This window comes from Eurytemora carolleeae, unplaced genomic scaffold, assembly GCF_000591075.1.
Source record: "Eurytemora carolleeae unplaced genomic scaffold, Eaff_2.0 scaffold488, whole genome shotgun sequence".
Lineage (NCBI taxonomy): Eukaryota > Metazoa > Arthropoda > Copepoda > Calanoida > Temoridae > Eurytemora > Eurytemora carolleeae.
This window is the reverse complement of record NW_019396397.1, coordinates 84398-102111: the sequence shown is the minus strand read 5'-3', so window position 1 is coordinate 102111 and position 17714 is coordinate 84398. Positions and strand designations below refer to the sequence as shown.

The following is a 17714-nucleotide window of genomic DNA, read 5'->3' as shown; positions in this document are numbered from 1 at the left end:
CCGCACAATATTATTAGTAAGGTTGAACAAAGACGAAAAAGTTTGACGCACAGTTTTGTTTATTTTGAAATATTTTGAAAATAATGAGAGAGGAAAGATAGAACCTGACAGGATGAATAGGCCCCGGCATAGAGGTTTAATCAGGGGGGGGCTACGGGAGCGAATCCCCCCTCAATTAGTGAAATCTATTAATTTCAGGGAATTTTTAATGCCCAACGTGTGCTGAGCCCCACCTGGAGAGAAATAAATGTTATAAACCCCCCCCCCCTTGGACAAATTCCTGACAACACCCCTGACTTGCGTTAAATACATACATTTTTATTCCTTTTCATGTACATTTTCCTTGTCCCAAAAATTATATGCTCTTAAAAATGTTGCTAAAATACATTCATATTTCCCACACATTTCAACATAATGTCTATTCTAAACAGAGTAGCGTATATTGGCATTGCTAAATCTATGCAGTAAAAGTTTCACAACAGCTAGTCCAGCTCGTCAATAATGAAAACATGCTTTAAAACAGGGAAGTTATCTTACAAGAAAACTATGGAATATTAAGACTGTACAGTATAGAAATACTTCAGTGTATTTGTTGTTGTTACAAAGTAAATAGTTTTACCAGACACTTATTTAATCACAAGTTTAGTGAAATAGTTCTGTTGATTTTAAAAGTCGTCTTACTATTTTAGAGTTTTCTAGTTATCACTGCAAACATAATTATAAAAAGTTTGAAATCCATTTTATTCATTAATTTTAACCTTTTCTAAGGTTTTCAGGTCAAAATGCCCCGCGCCTATCTATCTCCTTAAGTTAGTTGTAAATCTATGTGCCTTTCCTTGGAACTTTGAACTGTGTGCCTTTGCGCTATTTGCGCCTTTGTGTCTGGAAAATGTGCAACAACGGATCTGTGTAGAACATATTTCTTTAGTGACAAGAAAAAAAAGCATGATACGAAATGCGTTTAAGAATTAATGAGATATATATAGCCAGATAAATGCAAGTTTACAAAAGAAGAAAGGCAAATAGGAATTGGAATCTAAGAGTGTGATCTTATTTTTCCATCTGTGACCATGAGAGTCTCAGAATTGAGGTAGGTCTTGGGAACCCTTGGTTAATTACAATTCTAACAATCCCGCTATTGGGGGGAATCAAACGTCGATAATGATGTTCAATTTTTTTAATATTAGGTTACATTCCTACTTAAAAAAAACATTTGTACTCTTTGCGCTTAAAGAAAAGGAATTGAGTTCAACGTCAGATTTTTTATCTCATATGTTTACAATCGATGTCGTAGACTTTTTATTTCAAATAATGACTTTTCATCGATCAAATAGTCAAAGGGTTAAATAGGCAGGTTGAAAAGATGTAGAAATTGTAAATTTGAGTTAATGACAAGAACTCAGTTTCTTTATGAAAAGATATTTCTTTCTTGATATCCGTATTTTTTTCACTTTCCAGGGGGAACAACTTTGCAATTTTATGGTAAAGAAAATGAGTCTTTGCTACAAACTTAAAATTTGTAATCCCTATATCTTTGCAACCCTATTTCGTAGATTTGAAATATTTCAAACTATGAATTCTGTTAGCTAAATAGTCTAAGTTTAAAATAACAAAGGTTTCCACCATTAGGTTGCAAAGCTTTAGGGATTAGAAAATTTCAGGTTGTGACAAAAACTCAATTCCTTTACATGTCTGATTTTGTGATTTTAATGCTTTTAATGCTTTGAATGCTTTGAAATATACATACATACAAACCATCCCAAAAGATTTGTTTTTTATCTATGCAGTAGGAATCGTTTTCATATGATTTACAATAGCATTTAATCACATGTGAAGCCTTTTCTGAGCCGTCAGTTTAATCAAAATATATAAGTACAACCTGAATATTGAACCATATATATAAAAATAGAAGTAATGAATCACGCCTGCAGCATTACATCTGTATTCTAAAGAAAAGACTAAATAATTCCCTTTTCCTTTTAATATCCTTAACGAGACCATTGGATGCTTTTTTAGGTTTCTTCTTCAATAAATGATATTAAACAAAATTAACCTCAAAGTAACAAAATTCTATCAAATTGATTTTTTTAAGCCTCTCATTCACCCTGTAATTGGAAAATCATTCATTATTTGCTTCATTCAATAAAATTTGAAAACATGTTTTAATGGATCTATTGTTGCTTTTTAATGATTTTAAGCGCAATTTAAACTTCTTTATTTACGATAAAACTTCCAGCTCGAGAAACCCAATTCAAGCAGTTAATGTTATTACTTTGAGAAGAAATCATTAAATATGGAAGATAAAAACATTCAAAATTTATTTAAAACAATAAACATATATTGCAGATAGACAATGATTACATATTGTAAGAAATATCACAGTTTGTATGTTAAAATTTTGGTGCAAATTTTTGAAATTGCACTTTTCATGCAATAGTTGAATTAATTTCAATTAAATTTTAAAATATGCATAGAAACTGAATACTTATCTCTATATTTCATTTTCTAATCTCTATATCTTTACAACCTGATGTTGTAAATCTTTGACATTTTAAACTAACAAGTTTTAATATAAAATACAAAGGTAACCATTATTAGGTTGCAAAGATATAGGGACTGTAAAAGTTTGTGTTGAGTTATCAGTTTCATTGAATATAATTCTGTTTTCTTGACGTAAGCTGCGTAGATTGGTTACAAAATTGTTTCAGATACCACTATTATGCATGTACAATACACTGTACGTTGTACAGTTTAAATTATAATTATAGTTCATAAATTGCCCTGTGCAGAGTTTACATTTTAAATATCGATAATGCAACTATTACAAGAATTACAAAAGAATAGAAAATATGTTACTAAGGTCGAAGGAAACTATCTGATTAAAAAACGAAAGTAAGTACTGATTTTTCTGAACTACAGCCATCAATCGATTCAGTGGAAAAAATTTAACTTTTTATCGCTTCAAATAGTCCCTTCCCCCGCAATAAATAAAAAGTATTGTTTAATGTTATTTTTTATTGAAACTGTTATCTTTATAAAGATCCCGTATTCCCTAGCATATAAACCCTCTTTGATTTAAAAAGTGTACATATATAATGTACAATGTACACAGTACATAAAAACGAAAGATACCTATATATTTTTGTGCAATGCATATTGTGGATGGCTATAAAAATACTGAGTTAATATAACTAAATGCCGACTGTTCTAACTCAGTTTAGTTTTCACATTGACTGAGTGTTAGATGAACCCTTAGCATTTTCCCTCATAATATCGAACTTACACCAAAAGCATTTTGAAATTACGAACATTTTGTTCGAAGTTTCTAACAAAATGTTAGGAACATACAAATTTGTGAGATATTCCAAACATTCTGTTAGAAAAATTGAAATCAATTTTCATAATTTCGAAATCTTTTTATAAATTCGATATTAAATTAACAAAATGTTAGATATTTCTCTAAAAGTGCTGAATTGAATTGTTCAGATAATTAATCATTAGAGACAAAAAAACATAATTTCTTCCCTGATAACAAATCCAAAATGGTTTTTTCAAAAAATCTCTTCTCAATGACCAATCCATCACCAATTATCTGAACAATCGCGGCATTTAACCAATAAAAATACTGGATTTTAATTTAAGCTCGAAATTCAAATTCTAAAACTGTTATACATACAGAAATATACATTTTTAAACCAAACCAAGGTTTAAAAGTTTTATGATAACTTTACATATGAATTATGCAACAACAAAAACTTTTTCAAAAGAAAAAGTGAGAATTCTCGAAAAGAGTTTTTTATTATCACTATTTACTATTCACCGTTCAGTCAAAAATGCCCGTTCACAGACTGAAAAAAAATTATTATTCGATATCAAAAGTTCATAATCCATTCATCCATTCCATTCAGAGGCTAGAAAACTAAAGATAAAAAAAATTAAACAATTTTATCTGCAAAGAGGATCTTTTTAAAATAAACAAACATTATTGGTTAAATTATTCAAAGGCAAATAATTCAAAGATATCCTTATAAGAGCTCTGTCGAAAAAAAGTTTTTGTGCTTATGGTGAGAATTGTAATTCATTGCTTCACAACGTACGATTATGACATTAAACTAATTTGACAGATATCAAGAAATTAATCATTATTTTAACAAGAAATAAATATAACGAAATAATGATAACTTAATTAGGTTTAGAAATTTTTAAATCAAATCAAATCATGGTTCAATGCATATCTTGTATTTAAAATTTAGTTGGACACATAAAACTGCAGGAACAGGAGACAACATTTCAGCAATCCTGTGTGTATTTGATGTGGTAGTAAAACAATTAGTTTTACCATTAAAAATCAACTTATAAAGTGAAATTGGTCTGCACATTGATTTGTATCATGTTCTTTAGCAGGGGCGGATACAGGGGGGGCGGGGGGACATTCGCCCCCCCCTGACAGATTCAGGGAGTGGCGTAGCCCTCCCTGAATTTGGAATTTTTTGTTCCTATTTTTAAAATAGCTTCTCAATAGCATGCATATGGGAAAGAAACCCTAGTGCAAAACAGGAAAAATATATGTCTTAATAAACTATAATTGTAAAAAGTTAAAAATCTAGTTTTTTAGTCTTTAGTCATTAATTTTGACTCTTTTTGAGTCTTTTAAGTCAAAAAAAAATTTCCCCTGCGGCGCGGTTTTTTGTTCTTAATTATGAATTTTTTTGTTTCTAAAAAATCTTGCCCCCCCCCCTCACTTAAATCCTGTTTCCACCCCTGTTCTTTAGTCTATTTGAAAACAAAACTTGAGCATAAAACCAGATATCCTATTCCACAGTTTTATACATCTGATTCATACGTTTTAGATATTTCTATTCAATACTTCTCTATTCGTTATGAGCTTGTTCCAGCTTTGTCCGGTTTAAATCTTTTACTATAAAAGTTAAGATAATTCCCGGTGGGGTTTTGCAAATTTCCTCAATCAAAATTTGAGGCAAATCGGTCTAGGGTTCCTGAGTTATGATCGGACATACAAACAAACAAACGGAGATTAATTACATAAATATATGATAATCATGTTTTTTGTTCATAAAAAATCTTTAAAATTGTTACCTTGTGTTTGAAAAGATAATTGGCACGCTTGAATAAAGCTCGATATGCACAGGTTAAAGAACAACCAGATCTATCAGCTGAAATAATGTCCATCATCCTCAGGCTGATTAGGTTTCACATTATTATAAATATCATCCCGGAGAATGATTACAGAACTCGGATCCTCGGTTCGGCTCAAGCACTCCCGAACCACCTGGAGAATAATCCCAACCCTGCGATCCAGGGCGGTGAGGTGGGGTTCAAGGAGAACAGGAGAGACTGGATCCTCGGAGAGAGATCTTCTCATTGCTCCGGAGAGTCGGACAGGACCAGAGTTGTAGGAGAGGAGGGTTGTTAAGGTTGAACTTCTCAACATACAACACTGCAAACACAAAGTTAGAAAAATTATCATTTAAAATTTAAAAGTTTTCAATATTGTTCAGTTTAGATACCTGATAGAGAGGAGCTAGAATAGACATCTCATCATGATTAGCTTTTCCGAATCCTCGTCCATGATCGAGATGGATCGGGTAGGATTTGTTTCCAAAACTTTTAAAAGTTTCATAATGATGTCGATCCATGTTACCCATTAGGAAATCCAAAACTGAGAAGTCAATCACATCCAATATTCTAAACAATCACATCTAATATTCTAAACAATCACATCTAATATTCTAAACAATCACATCTAATATTCTAAACAAATCAAAATTAATTAATATGATCTTTGAGCGACTCTCCATTGAGGATTAATAATGATGCACTTATGCTTAAGTGATAAACATATATTGATCTTTGTATCTGAAAACTGATAAATTTCAGGTACAACTTTTATAAACATCAGGGTTTCATTTACGGAGTCTAACCTGAAAATGCCCTGAAAACTTGTCAAAATCTCTTGTTTTCTAAGTTTGTGGCAAAAAAATGAGTTCCTTATCTAATTTCACGAAATCTATGCTTTGCTGAAGGTTTAATTAAGAATATTGCTTAAATTGAGTCCCTCTAGGATAAAAGGGTCACTTGTAATAAATTTAAAATCCACTTTAAACATAGTTAGTGAAACTATTTTTATTTCTTTTCCTACTCTTTATCTCCGCCAGATGTTGATTTCTTTTCAGAGTACTTCAGACGACAAGAGCGATCTGTTGAATTCACACTGTATGAATGTAACTGATTTCTGAAGATGTACTTGTCTAACTTCAACTTTTTTATCCAAAATAAAATCCTGAACTTGCTTTAAAATATGTATCCGTGTACCCATCATTTATCAATCCTTCTCTTAAATGTGATTATCCAAAAAATATGTGTCCGTCCTTCTTTAACATGCAAATATCCAATATATATAATTCCTTCTCTTCAAGTGTTTATAGAAAATATGTATCCGTCCTTCCGTGTGAATATCCACAATATATAATTACGTGAAAATATCCATAATATAAAATAAGTCCACTCGTTGAGACATTTGATTTGCCATAAACATATATCCGTCCTTCTCTTGAATATATTCAAAAGATATATCTGCGCATATCCGTGCAGTAGGAAATGTACCTCTTAACAAAGGAAATGATTAATCGCCTCTTATACTAAATTTTTAATCCCTTTATTGTCGCAACCTAATCGTGAAAACCTTTGACTACACCAGGAAATATAAAAATGTCTCAGATACCAGATAGGAAAACTAGAAAGATAAGATATATAAAGTTTAAGTTAAGTTTTATGAGAAGTAAGACGTTCCTTTGGCCGGTTAAAAAAAATTCTGGCTACGATAATATGACTTTGTTGTGCGTCTAATAAAGAGTTATTTCGGTAAATACCTTCTACCGTGGTTGAAAGGGAAAGTTTCTTTAACAGCATCACAATAATTCTCATCAATCTCCCAGTGGGCCTTCCGCCGCTTGTGATAACTCCGCCTCCAGGGGCTCCGCCATGTTTTGCGTGGGGCGATAGATTTGTCGGGTAGGAAGGCGGCCAGGCTTCCCTCCAGTAAATCTGGTTTCCCACATATAGCATGTCCCGTGTCACAGTAGTAGGAACACTTCCCGTGGAAACAAAGGTTTCCTGCCGGAGAGATAAAGAAGGTTTTCAGCAGATCTCCTTCTGCTAGAGAATAGATATCCCTGAAATCAATAAATAAATTAGAGCAGTAAAAACTATGTAAAATCTATCGTTACATCGGTTGAAAGCATGAGAAATTATGTAGATAATAGTTTAATGCTTTATTAAATACTTTAGATGCATTCGATTCAATAAAATAGTTTTAATAGTTTTAGTGTTTCTGCAGGGGGGGGGGGCAATGGGGGCAGTGCCCCCCTATCGCTGTAAAGGGGGGACGTAGCCCCCCACCTAGAACTCAGATCTATAAAATCTGAAACTGAAGAGAGAAGAGCATTACAAAATTAGCTTGCTGTTTTTTCTGCTATTTTTGTTTGAAGGAGAGATAAAGTAGATGTAGGGTAAATGGACTGCATGTGTACCTTTAAAGTATCCAATAAGCCAAATGTTTTTAATTTACAGTTAAAATTTTGCCCCACCTAGGAGCTCCTAGGGTGGGAAACAAACAAAATTCGCGCATATTTGCCCCCCTTCTAGATTTATTTCTGTGCACTTAATAATTTTTCACCTAAATCCAAGAAGTTTATCTAAATGAAAAGCTGCAATTTCTGAATTATGTCTCTCATAATCAGTAAAATAGAAATGGTTTGGTAGTGTCTCTTGGCTTCTATCAAACCTCATAGGTTTAAACAATGCTTTTCCTCCATCCTAAACAATTTATAGTTAAACCTTTATAATACAAAAAGAGTTTTTAGATGTAATGTAAAATGATTAGAAGAATAAACAATGTAATTGGAGTAACATTGGAGTACAGTGGTACCCAGAAACAGTGTAATGATTGTCGTCTTCTTTATTTTTCTTATTTATGAATTAGTGTAAATCTAAGTTTCCATTTGAGTATACCTCAAACGCTAAGATAAGTTTTATCTACTTTAAGAATATACCTCGAACTCCAGGATAAGTTTAATATACTGTATGAACTCTAGGATAAGTTTAATCTACTGCATGAACTCTAGAATAAGTTTAATCTACTGTATGAACTCTAGGATAAGTTTAATCTTCTTTATGAACTCTAGGATAAGTTTAATCTACTGTATGAACTCTAGGATAAGTTTAATCTACTGTGTGAACTCTAGGATAAGTTTAATCTACTGTATGAACTCTAGGATATGTTTAATCTACTGTATGAACTCTAGGATAAGTTTAGCCTACTGTATGAACTCTAGGAAAAGTTTAATCTACCGTGTGAACTCTATGATATGTTTAATCTACTGTATGAACTCTAGGATAAGTCTAACCTACTGTATGAACTCTAGGATAAGTTTAATCTACTGTATGAACTCTAGGATAAGTTGAATCTACTGATTGAATCTAGAATAAGTTTAATCTACTGTATGAACTCTATGATAAGTTTAACCTACTGTATGAACTCTAGGATATGTTTAATATACTTTGTGAACTCTAGGATAAGTTTAATCTACTGTATGAACTCTAGGATAAGTTTAATCTACTGTATGAACTCTAGGATAATTTTAATCTACTTTATGAACTCAAGGATAAGTTTAATCTACTGTCTAAGTTTAATCTACTGTCTTAACTACCCCTAAGGATACAGAGGAGAACTAGGATCTCTAGGATACAGAGGAGAACTAGGATATCCAGAATACTGAGGAGAACTAGGATATCCAGGATACAGAGGAGAACTAGAATACCAGATGCTACCCCATCCTGATATTGGAGACGCTGCTCTTGAGGGACAGCTCTTCACATATCTAGAGCAGCTAAAAGATCCAGTCAGACCTAGGACTCCAGGAGCAGATGATTAACCTGATATTGGAGACGCTTTTCTTTACAGACAGCACTTCACATATCTGTTGTAGAAACAGCTGCAGGACACATAGGAGAACTAGGACTTCCAGGACACATAGGAACTAGGACTTGCATGACAAATAGGAGAACAGGACTTCTAGGACACAAAGGAGAACTAGGACTTCCAGGACACTTAGGATAACTAGGATATCCAGGACACACAGGAGAGCTAGGACTTCCAGGACATTCAGGAGAACAAGAATATCCAGGGCAAGCAAGTCCAATGACAGACCAGCCAGTCCAACTACAGAGCAAGCTACCGGAGACTTGAGGTTATAGACTGTCGTCTTAATTACTAGCGTTCTACAACAAGGCCTACAGACAGCTCTTCACAGATATGTAGTATAAGCAACTGAAGAAAAGGATAATCTGGAGACAGGAGGCGCTGCTTTTTACAGACAACTCTTCACAGACCTATTGTAGAAGCAGTTGAAGAACAAGAGATCTTAATGCAGGGGATGCTGCTCTTTACAGACAGCTCTTCACAGACTTGTTGCAAGTCTAACAAAGGAAGCAGCTGAGAACGCACCAGGAGAATTTTAGATTGTAAGAACAGCTAACGTAGCAGAGACTCCAGCAGCAGCTCCGGAAGTAAAGGAAGCAGTTGAGAACACAGTAAGACTCCAAGAGCAGCGTAAAAGTAGCAGCTAGGAATACAGTAGAAGCATCTCATGAATCAGAGCAGCTGAACGAGATAGTAGAGTTTGAAGAAGCAGCTCAGATAGATTGTGATCCGGATCAGCTGAACGAGATATTTGAGGTTGAGGAATCTGCTCAGACAGACACTGAACTGGAGCAGCTGAACTACGGTTTCCTGGATACCATATGGAGCTGTTTTAACAGGAGTAACCTTATGCAGACGTACTTAACAAATAAAACTATGAAGCTAATAAATCCCATTCATTTATACTCCGAGAGATATCTAGAGAAAGAATATTAAAGGGTATAAGAACAAGAGTACGGGGATTCAGAGTGATATATTTGTGTACACCCCAACCACGGGAGTAAATGATTGATCTTGAAATCCCTAAGATTTACATCTGAAATTGTAATCGATTGAACCCATTAATCATTACAATGTATACCTCGAACTCCAGGATAAGTTTAAGCTGTGTTCCACCCTCTAACTGTGTTATACCCACAATGGGTAGAGTTTGCATCTTGAATAAAACCTTCCTCACCACCTCACTACTGCTCAACAAACAAAATTGTTAGAACTAATTTCAAAGCCAGCCTCATGAAGGGTAACAATATATTGTTTATATAAATTATTTGGATTAATGCTTTATCTGAAGAATAAAGAGTAGCCATGAATAATCGCCACAAAGTTTTAATATCTTACATTACATATCTTTCAAACTAAAAAATTTGTTAGATCGAACAGTTAACGATTGAAATATTTAAAGATTTACACCATTAGATTGCAAAGATATTGTGAAAATTAGAAAATTAGAGTGTGTTGCAAGCTGATTAATGATCATTTTTTTAAATTATTTTATTTCAATTTTAGTTTGTTGATTTCCTTTGTGGATAAATCTGCATTGTTGAGATACCAAGCTGAAATTTCTTCCAGGTTGAGCTCTTCGGTTTGATTCGATGCCCGGTCAAATCTGCCAGTGTTTCGGGCTCCTCGGATTCACTGACATCCGTCAGCTTCATCAAAATTTAATCATTATATGACCTTCAACTGAGATTTTTGCCAATTACTTCTTTAAAAAACTAAAGCTAAAAAGTGAATATAGTCCTAAACTGTAAAATACGTGTTCAGCGCTACAAAAAATGCTTAGTTTGTTAAAATCAAAAGCCAAAGCGTTGCGACACTTTAAAGTCGACCGAGTCTTAAAAATGATGCATTTTTTTAGTATAGTCTGTATCCATGTATAGTCATCGGAAAAGAGAATTTGATAATTTAGATTGGTCAGATAAACTAAATATTTTTCATTAATGACCACTCAGTATATCAGATTACAGGAAAAATTGTTTAGTATTACAATTTAGATTATATTTAAAACAAACAAATTAATTAACAAAAAGATCTATTAATTTGACCTTACACATAGATATATTGACTATGAAAGTTATGCATAATATTTTTTGATCGCGTCGACTTTAAAGTGTCACAACGACTTGGGTTTTGGTTTTACCTCACCAACTCCCTTGTATTTTTTTTGTAGCCTTGGACATGTACAATTCAAAACTGTATGTAATGTGCCTGTAATTTTAAAGGAGTAATTTGGACAATCCTGTACGACTAGTGAGTTTGAGCATGCATATTTTGTGTTGCAGTGTTTACTGTGTTAATTAGCAAACGAACAAAGTTATAAAGTCTAATCAATGAACTCAATGATTTAGATTTAATGAAATTGATATCAAATTTTCTCGTAGAACTCAAAATATAACACCGGCACGAAATAGAAATGCCTTTTTGTCTTTTTTGTTGATGCATTAAACATCATTCAGTTGTCCAACACTATAGTTTTAAAATCAATGAATCAAAGAAAGAGAAGACATCTTTAAGAAAAATACACATTGCAAAGATCGGGTTGAGTTTAAAGTGTTGATTTTACATATTTCAAAGACCGGGTTGAGTGTAAAGTGTTGATTTTACATATTGCAAAGACCATGTTGAGTTTAAAGTGTTGATTTTACATATTGCAAAGACCATGTTGAGTTTAAAGTGTTGATTTTACATATTGCAAAGACCGGGTTGAGTTTATAGGGTTGATTTTACAGTACTAACTCAATTTGAGTTTTTTTTTGTAACTCAAAGCATTTATATTTTAAATATACAACGCGCTTATTTATAGCTTTAGTTTAAAAGGAGTAACTGGCAAAATTCTGAAATATTTTTACGTGAGAGCGTGCACATTTCTGTGGCTAAAGTCTTATGTTCGAAAAATCCTCCTGTATTACCTGATTCATCACATCTCCAAACATCTTCCCCTGAGAAGCTTCTAGAACGGCTGCCGAGACATCGTGAAATTCATCCCGCTGTTCAACAATCTAGAATTATACATTTATAAATAAATAAAAAGCTATGCACACATGTTTTTCTTTTTAATTTTGACACTCCTTGTTCTATAAGAAAACAATAAAAGTTTAAGAACAAAATCAATCAATGATGCTCCGTCTATATGTATAATCAATGAAAGGTTTAGCATAGAATAAATCAACGATGCTTGAAAGGTTTAATTTTTGAATCAATCAATTATACTCCATCTATGTGAAATCAATGAAAGTGTACGTAAAAATAAGTGAATGATGCGCTGTCTTTGCGAAATCACTAAAAGTTTAAGAATGAAATCAATCAATGATACTACTATTTATGAAATCAATAAAAAGTTAATTTTGGTCAATCAATGATGTTCCGCGTCTATATGTAATCAATGAAAGTTTAAGTATTGAACCAATCAATGATGTTCTGTCTATAGGAAATCAATGAACGTTTCAGTATGGAATCATTCAATGATGCTTCTTCTACAAATCAATAATGTTTCATCTATATAAAATTAATGATAATAATTAGATATAGAATAATGTTCCATCTATATGAAACCAATGAAATTCTCCGTAAAAACAAATCAATAATGTTCCATCTATATAAAATTAATGAAAGATTAGAAATAGAATGATATGTTCCATCTATATGAAACCAATGAAATTCTCCGTAAAAACAAATCAATAATGTTCCATCTATATAAAATTAATGAAAGATTAGATATAGAATGATGTTCCATCTATATTAAACCAATGAAATTCTCCGTAAAAACAAATCAATAATGTTCCATCTATATAAAATTAATGAAAGGTTAGATATAGAATGATATGTTCCATCCAAATAGGTTGTCAAGTACAATAGATGGCAACAGAAAAATCGACCAACTGCGCACAACGTCATATGTGTCAAATGAAAAAGAAAGACGACATGTCCTCTACTTAGTTGGTATTATTTCCAAGATTCCGTGGAGATATATGTCGTCTTTGTAGGAATACGTAAAAAATATTTACAACTCAAAATCAGATAGAGTATTTTTACTGTCATTTGGTGGCTTAATTTTTTTTTTTCGCTGTATATCTATGTAAACTAAATAGTCTGAGGAAGGGGGTGGGGGGCGTCCAGGCCCCAGCCCTCTAATTAGCATTAAAGTAAATATTTCTAGGGTTTTTAAAGGTTTACTGTTCAATTTCTAAAGCCAGCTAATTTTAAAAAAAATTTAGACTGCTAGTTTTTTGAAACACTCATACTTCATACGAATTTTACAAAAAATCATTTGGATTACCTTATTTTAAAAGTGAATAAGTTTTGGTGGGTTAAACAATGACTGAAGTATACACATTATATCATCATACACAACAACAACAAAAAAACAATAAAAAAATACAAAAATATTTTTAACTATTTATTAAAATTGTTTTAAATTTCGTATCATGTGATGACCTTGTTTGTTTACTAAAACATTTAGATGCCTTATTCTTTGAAATTTTACAAAAAGGTTGATAGTGGAGATCTTGGTTCTTTTACAGTTATTGTGGGATTGCAGAGGATAAGAGAAATTTCCTTGCAGGGGAGATTTCTGGAAGTTTCGAAAAAGTGCTCAAATTTGGCTGAAAATCAAACTTAGCAAAATGAAGAGCACACACTCGGCTATCTCTGATTTCATTAGTGTCGTCATTTTCAAAGAATTCAGTCACAATTCCTGCTTCTTTTTATTCTTTGGAAATTTAAATCTGGATGTCCCANCAATGAAATTCTCCGTAAAAACAAATCAATGATGTTCCATCTATATGAAATTAATGAAAGGTTAGATATAGAATGATGTTCCATCTATATGAAACCAATGAAATTCTCCGTAAAAACAAATCAATGATGTTCCATCTATATGAAATTATTGAAAGGTTAGATATAGAATGATGTTCCATCTATATGAAACCTATGAAATTCTCCGTAAAATCAAATCAATAATGTTCCATCTATATGAAATTATTGAAAGGTTAGATATAGAATAATGTTCCATCTATATGAAACTTATGAAATTCTCCGTAAAAACAAATCAATGATGTTCCATCTATATGAAATTAATGAAAGGTTAGATATAGAATGATGTTCCATCTATATGAAACCAATGAAATTCTCCGTAAAATCAAATCAATGATGTTCCATCTATATGAAATTAATGAAAGGTTAGATATGGAATGATGTTCCACCTATATGAAACCAATGAAATTGTCCGTAAAAACAAATCAATGATGTTCCATCTTTATGAAATTATTGAAAGGTTAGATATAGAATGATGTTCCATCTATATGAAACCTATGAAATTGTCCGTAAAATCAAATCAATGATGTTCCATCTATATGAAATTATTGAAAGGTTAGATATAGAATGATGTTGACTAAACTGTGTTGGTGGACCGGATAAAAACGTCCTTGTGATGGTTCCCTGATTACTCTAATGTTGAAAGATCAGGTTCAATGAGCAAAAAAATGAAATTAAATCATGCACTAGACTGTCAATGCTAGGACAGATGTATAAAATCATTAATCAAACACCTTGACCAAAAACTATATTAGTTCATAATTAAAAACAAAATATTTATATTGTTAGTAAACAAGATCCAAGCAAATCAACCGGAATTATTTACGCCAAATTAGAATTATTCAAACATAAACTTCTAACCTTGTAATGGAAAAATACATTTTAGATAATTTATCAAATAATGTATTTTAATATCTGTTCATCAACTTTAATTTTCGTGATTTTTCCCAACCTGTTCCTATCATAGAATTAATAATCCTTGTTCCTAAGAAAGCATTGCTTTGACATATTCCTGACATAAGATTGATCTGACATACATCTATCATACAGTTACATTCTGCGTGTATAACAATGTATTTATATTGATCTGTCCTGCTTCTGACATATGATTAATTTGGCCTGCTCCTGACATAGGATTAATCTGACCTGCTCCTGACATAGAAATGATCTGACCTGCTCCTGACATAGAATTCTTCTGACACGAGATTGCTGTTACCTGCCCTTGAAAATGGATTGAGCTGACCTACCTGCTTCTAAAATAGGATTGCTACCTGTTCTTGAGCCTGGATACCAGTTGGATCTTCTATAACCTCTGTACTGGAGTTTATTGTCTTCTGTAGAATCCGTCCTTTAAACCCGGAAGAACTAGCAAATGATATTATTATTTCAAATCTCAGACAACCTGGTATATATAACATATCTTCTTTATTATAAATCATTGAAACTTTACATATCTATCCTATTATAGTTCTCTATAAAAATCCCAATCTTTACATCAAAGATAAAAGAATAAATATTTAATTTGTTCGATGTTTTACCTTAGCTTTTAACTACCTATATAACCATTTATAAACTTTTTAATGAATATTTCGAATTGATTCAGTCTTTGATAAAAACAAAGAGAAACAGATTTATGCTCAATCCTACAATTATTACTAATGTAATCCAAACCTTTCAGGAGTCTCTGCCCTTACATTTGACCCCGGCTCCATCCTAGGTTCTGGGGTAGAGCTGAGATCATGGAGCATGAATAGGAGAGATGCCATGCTGAACCCTATCACAGCCATTCCTATCCTCTCCTGGAACTTCATCTAAAATAGGAACATATAACATGATAAAGGGATGAAGGGGGATGGAGAGAAGGAACGGACGGACGGAGAAGGAGGAATTAGGAGTGTGTAGGGTAGGATAAGGGCGGACGGAGAAGGGGTAGTGTGGAAGGTAAGAAGGACGGAGAATAGCGATTGTGAGGACGAACGGAGAAGGAGTAGTGTGGAGGGTAGTTACAGACGGAGAAGGGTAGTGGGGAGGGAAAGGACGAACGGATAATGGGTAGTGTGGAGGGAAGGGACAGGCGAAGAAGGGGTAGTGTGGGGGGGGTAGGGATGGACAGAGAAGGGTTAGTGTGGAGGGTAGGGATGGACGGAGAAGGGGTAGTGAGGAGGGTGGGGATGGACGGAGAAGGGGTAGTGTGGAGGGTGGGGGATGAACGGAGAAGGGGTAGTGGGGAGTGTAGGGACGAACGGAGATGGAGTAGTGTGGAGGGTAGTGACGAACAGGGAACGAGAAAGAATTAATAAGTCATCCTTGAATTAAATTGTGCAATAATTTCGTATACAATTCTCAGTAATCCCTTAAACCTTTTTCTGAGAACTCCCCTGTAATCGGTTAGATTAGATAAGTATGTAAACTTTAATATTGTCAATAGTACTCCATAAGTTCAGAGTTTCTGATAAAAACACTCCAAAAGTTAAATCTATAAAATAATTATAAGATTTATAATTATTAAAAATAAGGGACCGGCCTCTGCTACATGTCTCTCAAATCAATCATAATGTTGCGCTAACACATAATAAGAGTGTACTGATAATTAGGACGCAAAAAAGTAGAACAGAGTACATCGTAGCTTCATCAAACATCCTTGTTTTGGTATCTAACTATCTGTCAACTCATTTATTTATTTTTTTCATGAAAATAAACAATAAAACTGCAATTTCATTCTCTGCATTTCCTTCCAATTTTTTGTTGTCCTGTCATGACTCTCATACTTCCCATATAGATCATACTTCCCAAATATATATACAGTCCATACTTCCCATACCGATCATACTTCCCAAATAAATAAACGGTCCAAACTTCCCATACAGATCATACTTCTCAAATATATATACAGTTCATACTTCTCATACAGATTATATTTCCCAAATATATATACAGTCCATACTTCCCATACAGATCATACTTCCCAAATATATATACAGTCCATACTTCATATACAGATCATACTTCCCAAATATATATACAGTCCATACTTCCCATACAGATCATACTTCCCAAATATATATACAGTTCATACTTCCCATACAGATCATACTTCCCAAATATATATGTATAGCCCTTACTTCATATATATAGATCAAACTTCCCAATTGTATAGTTCTTCCTTACCATACAGACTATACATCCCAAAATATAGCTCTTACTTCCCATACAGATCATACTTCCCAAATATATAGTCCTTACTTCCCATATAGACCATACTTCCCATACAGGCTATACTTCCCAAATATTTAGCCTTTATTTCCCATACAGACTTTACTTCCCAAATATAAAGCCCTTACTTCCCATACCGACTATACCTCCCATACAGACTACCCTTTTTTAAAAATAATTTTTGTATTAAATTTTAACATTGTTCTAATATGTTCTAACGTGACAGAAGTGACACAGCAGAATTTGAAACTATTCTTACATATTCTAAAATTTAGTCATTAATATCCAACATTTTATTACCTTATATTTTAGATGTGAAGGAGACTCTTTTTATTTCTCATTTCCTTCCTTTCTCATCTGCAGCCTTCATTTCCAGTATCCAGTCCTGACAAGGATTCTAGAATCGTTCCTCCATTTTCATTTTTATTCCGTCTGATCACTACATTTCTAATCTGAAATAACACCAAGTAATAAACAGAGAGACGGAATTCTAATTAAGATTGTTTTATTTAGCAAAAAATACAGTTTCAACATTGTATATTTTGCACTTAATTCTTAGTGTTTAATGTTTATTTATTTCTGTTTTCTGTTTTCTGTTTTCTGTTTTCTGTTTTCTGTTTTCTGTTTTCTGTATTCTGTTTTCTGTTTTCTGTTTTCTGTTTTCTGTTTTCTGTTTTCTGTTTTCTGT

General features: G+C 32.9%; 1 protein-coding gene across 1 annotated transcript; it reads right to left on the bottom strand.

Moving 5' to 3' along the window:
- Window positions 1-2305: 2305 nt before the first annotated feature.
- On the bottom strand, window positions 2306-17499 carry LOC111702414 (extracellular serine/threonine protein CG31145-like). Its single transcript, XM_023474087.1, is given in 11 exon segments — window positions 2306-3848; window positions 5098-5458; window positions 5529-5706; window positions 6891-7193; window positions 7682-7836; window positions 10083-10188; window positions 10520-10650; window positions 11911-12000; window positions 15085-15178; window positions 15485-15624; window positions 17327-17499. Coding segments are annotated over 9 exon segments (1485 nt in total). The 5' UTR covers window positions 17327-17499; the 3' UTR covers window positions 2306-3848; window positions 5098-5170.
- Window positions 17500-17714: the final 215 nt, after the last annotated feature.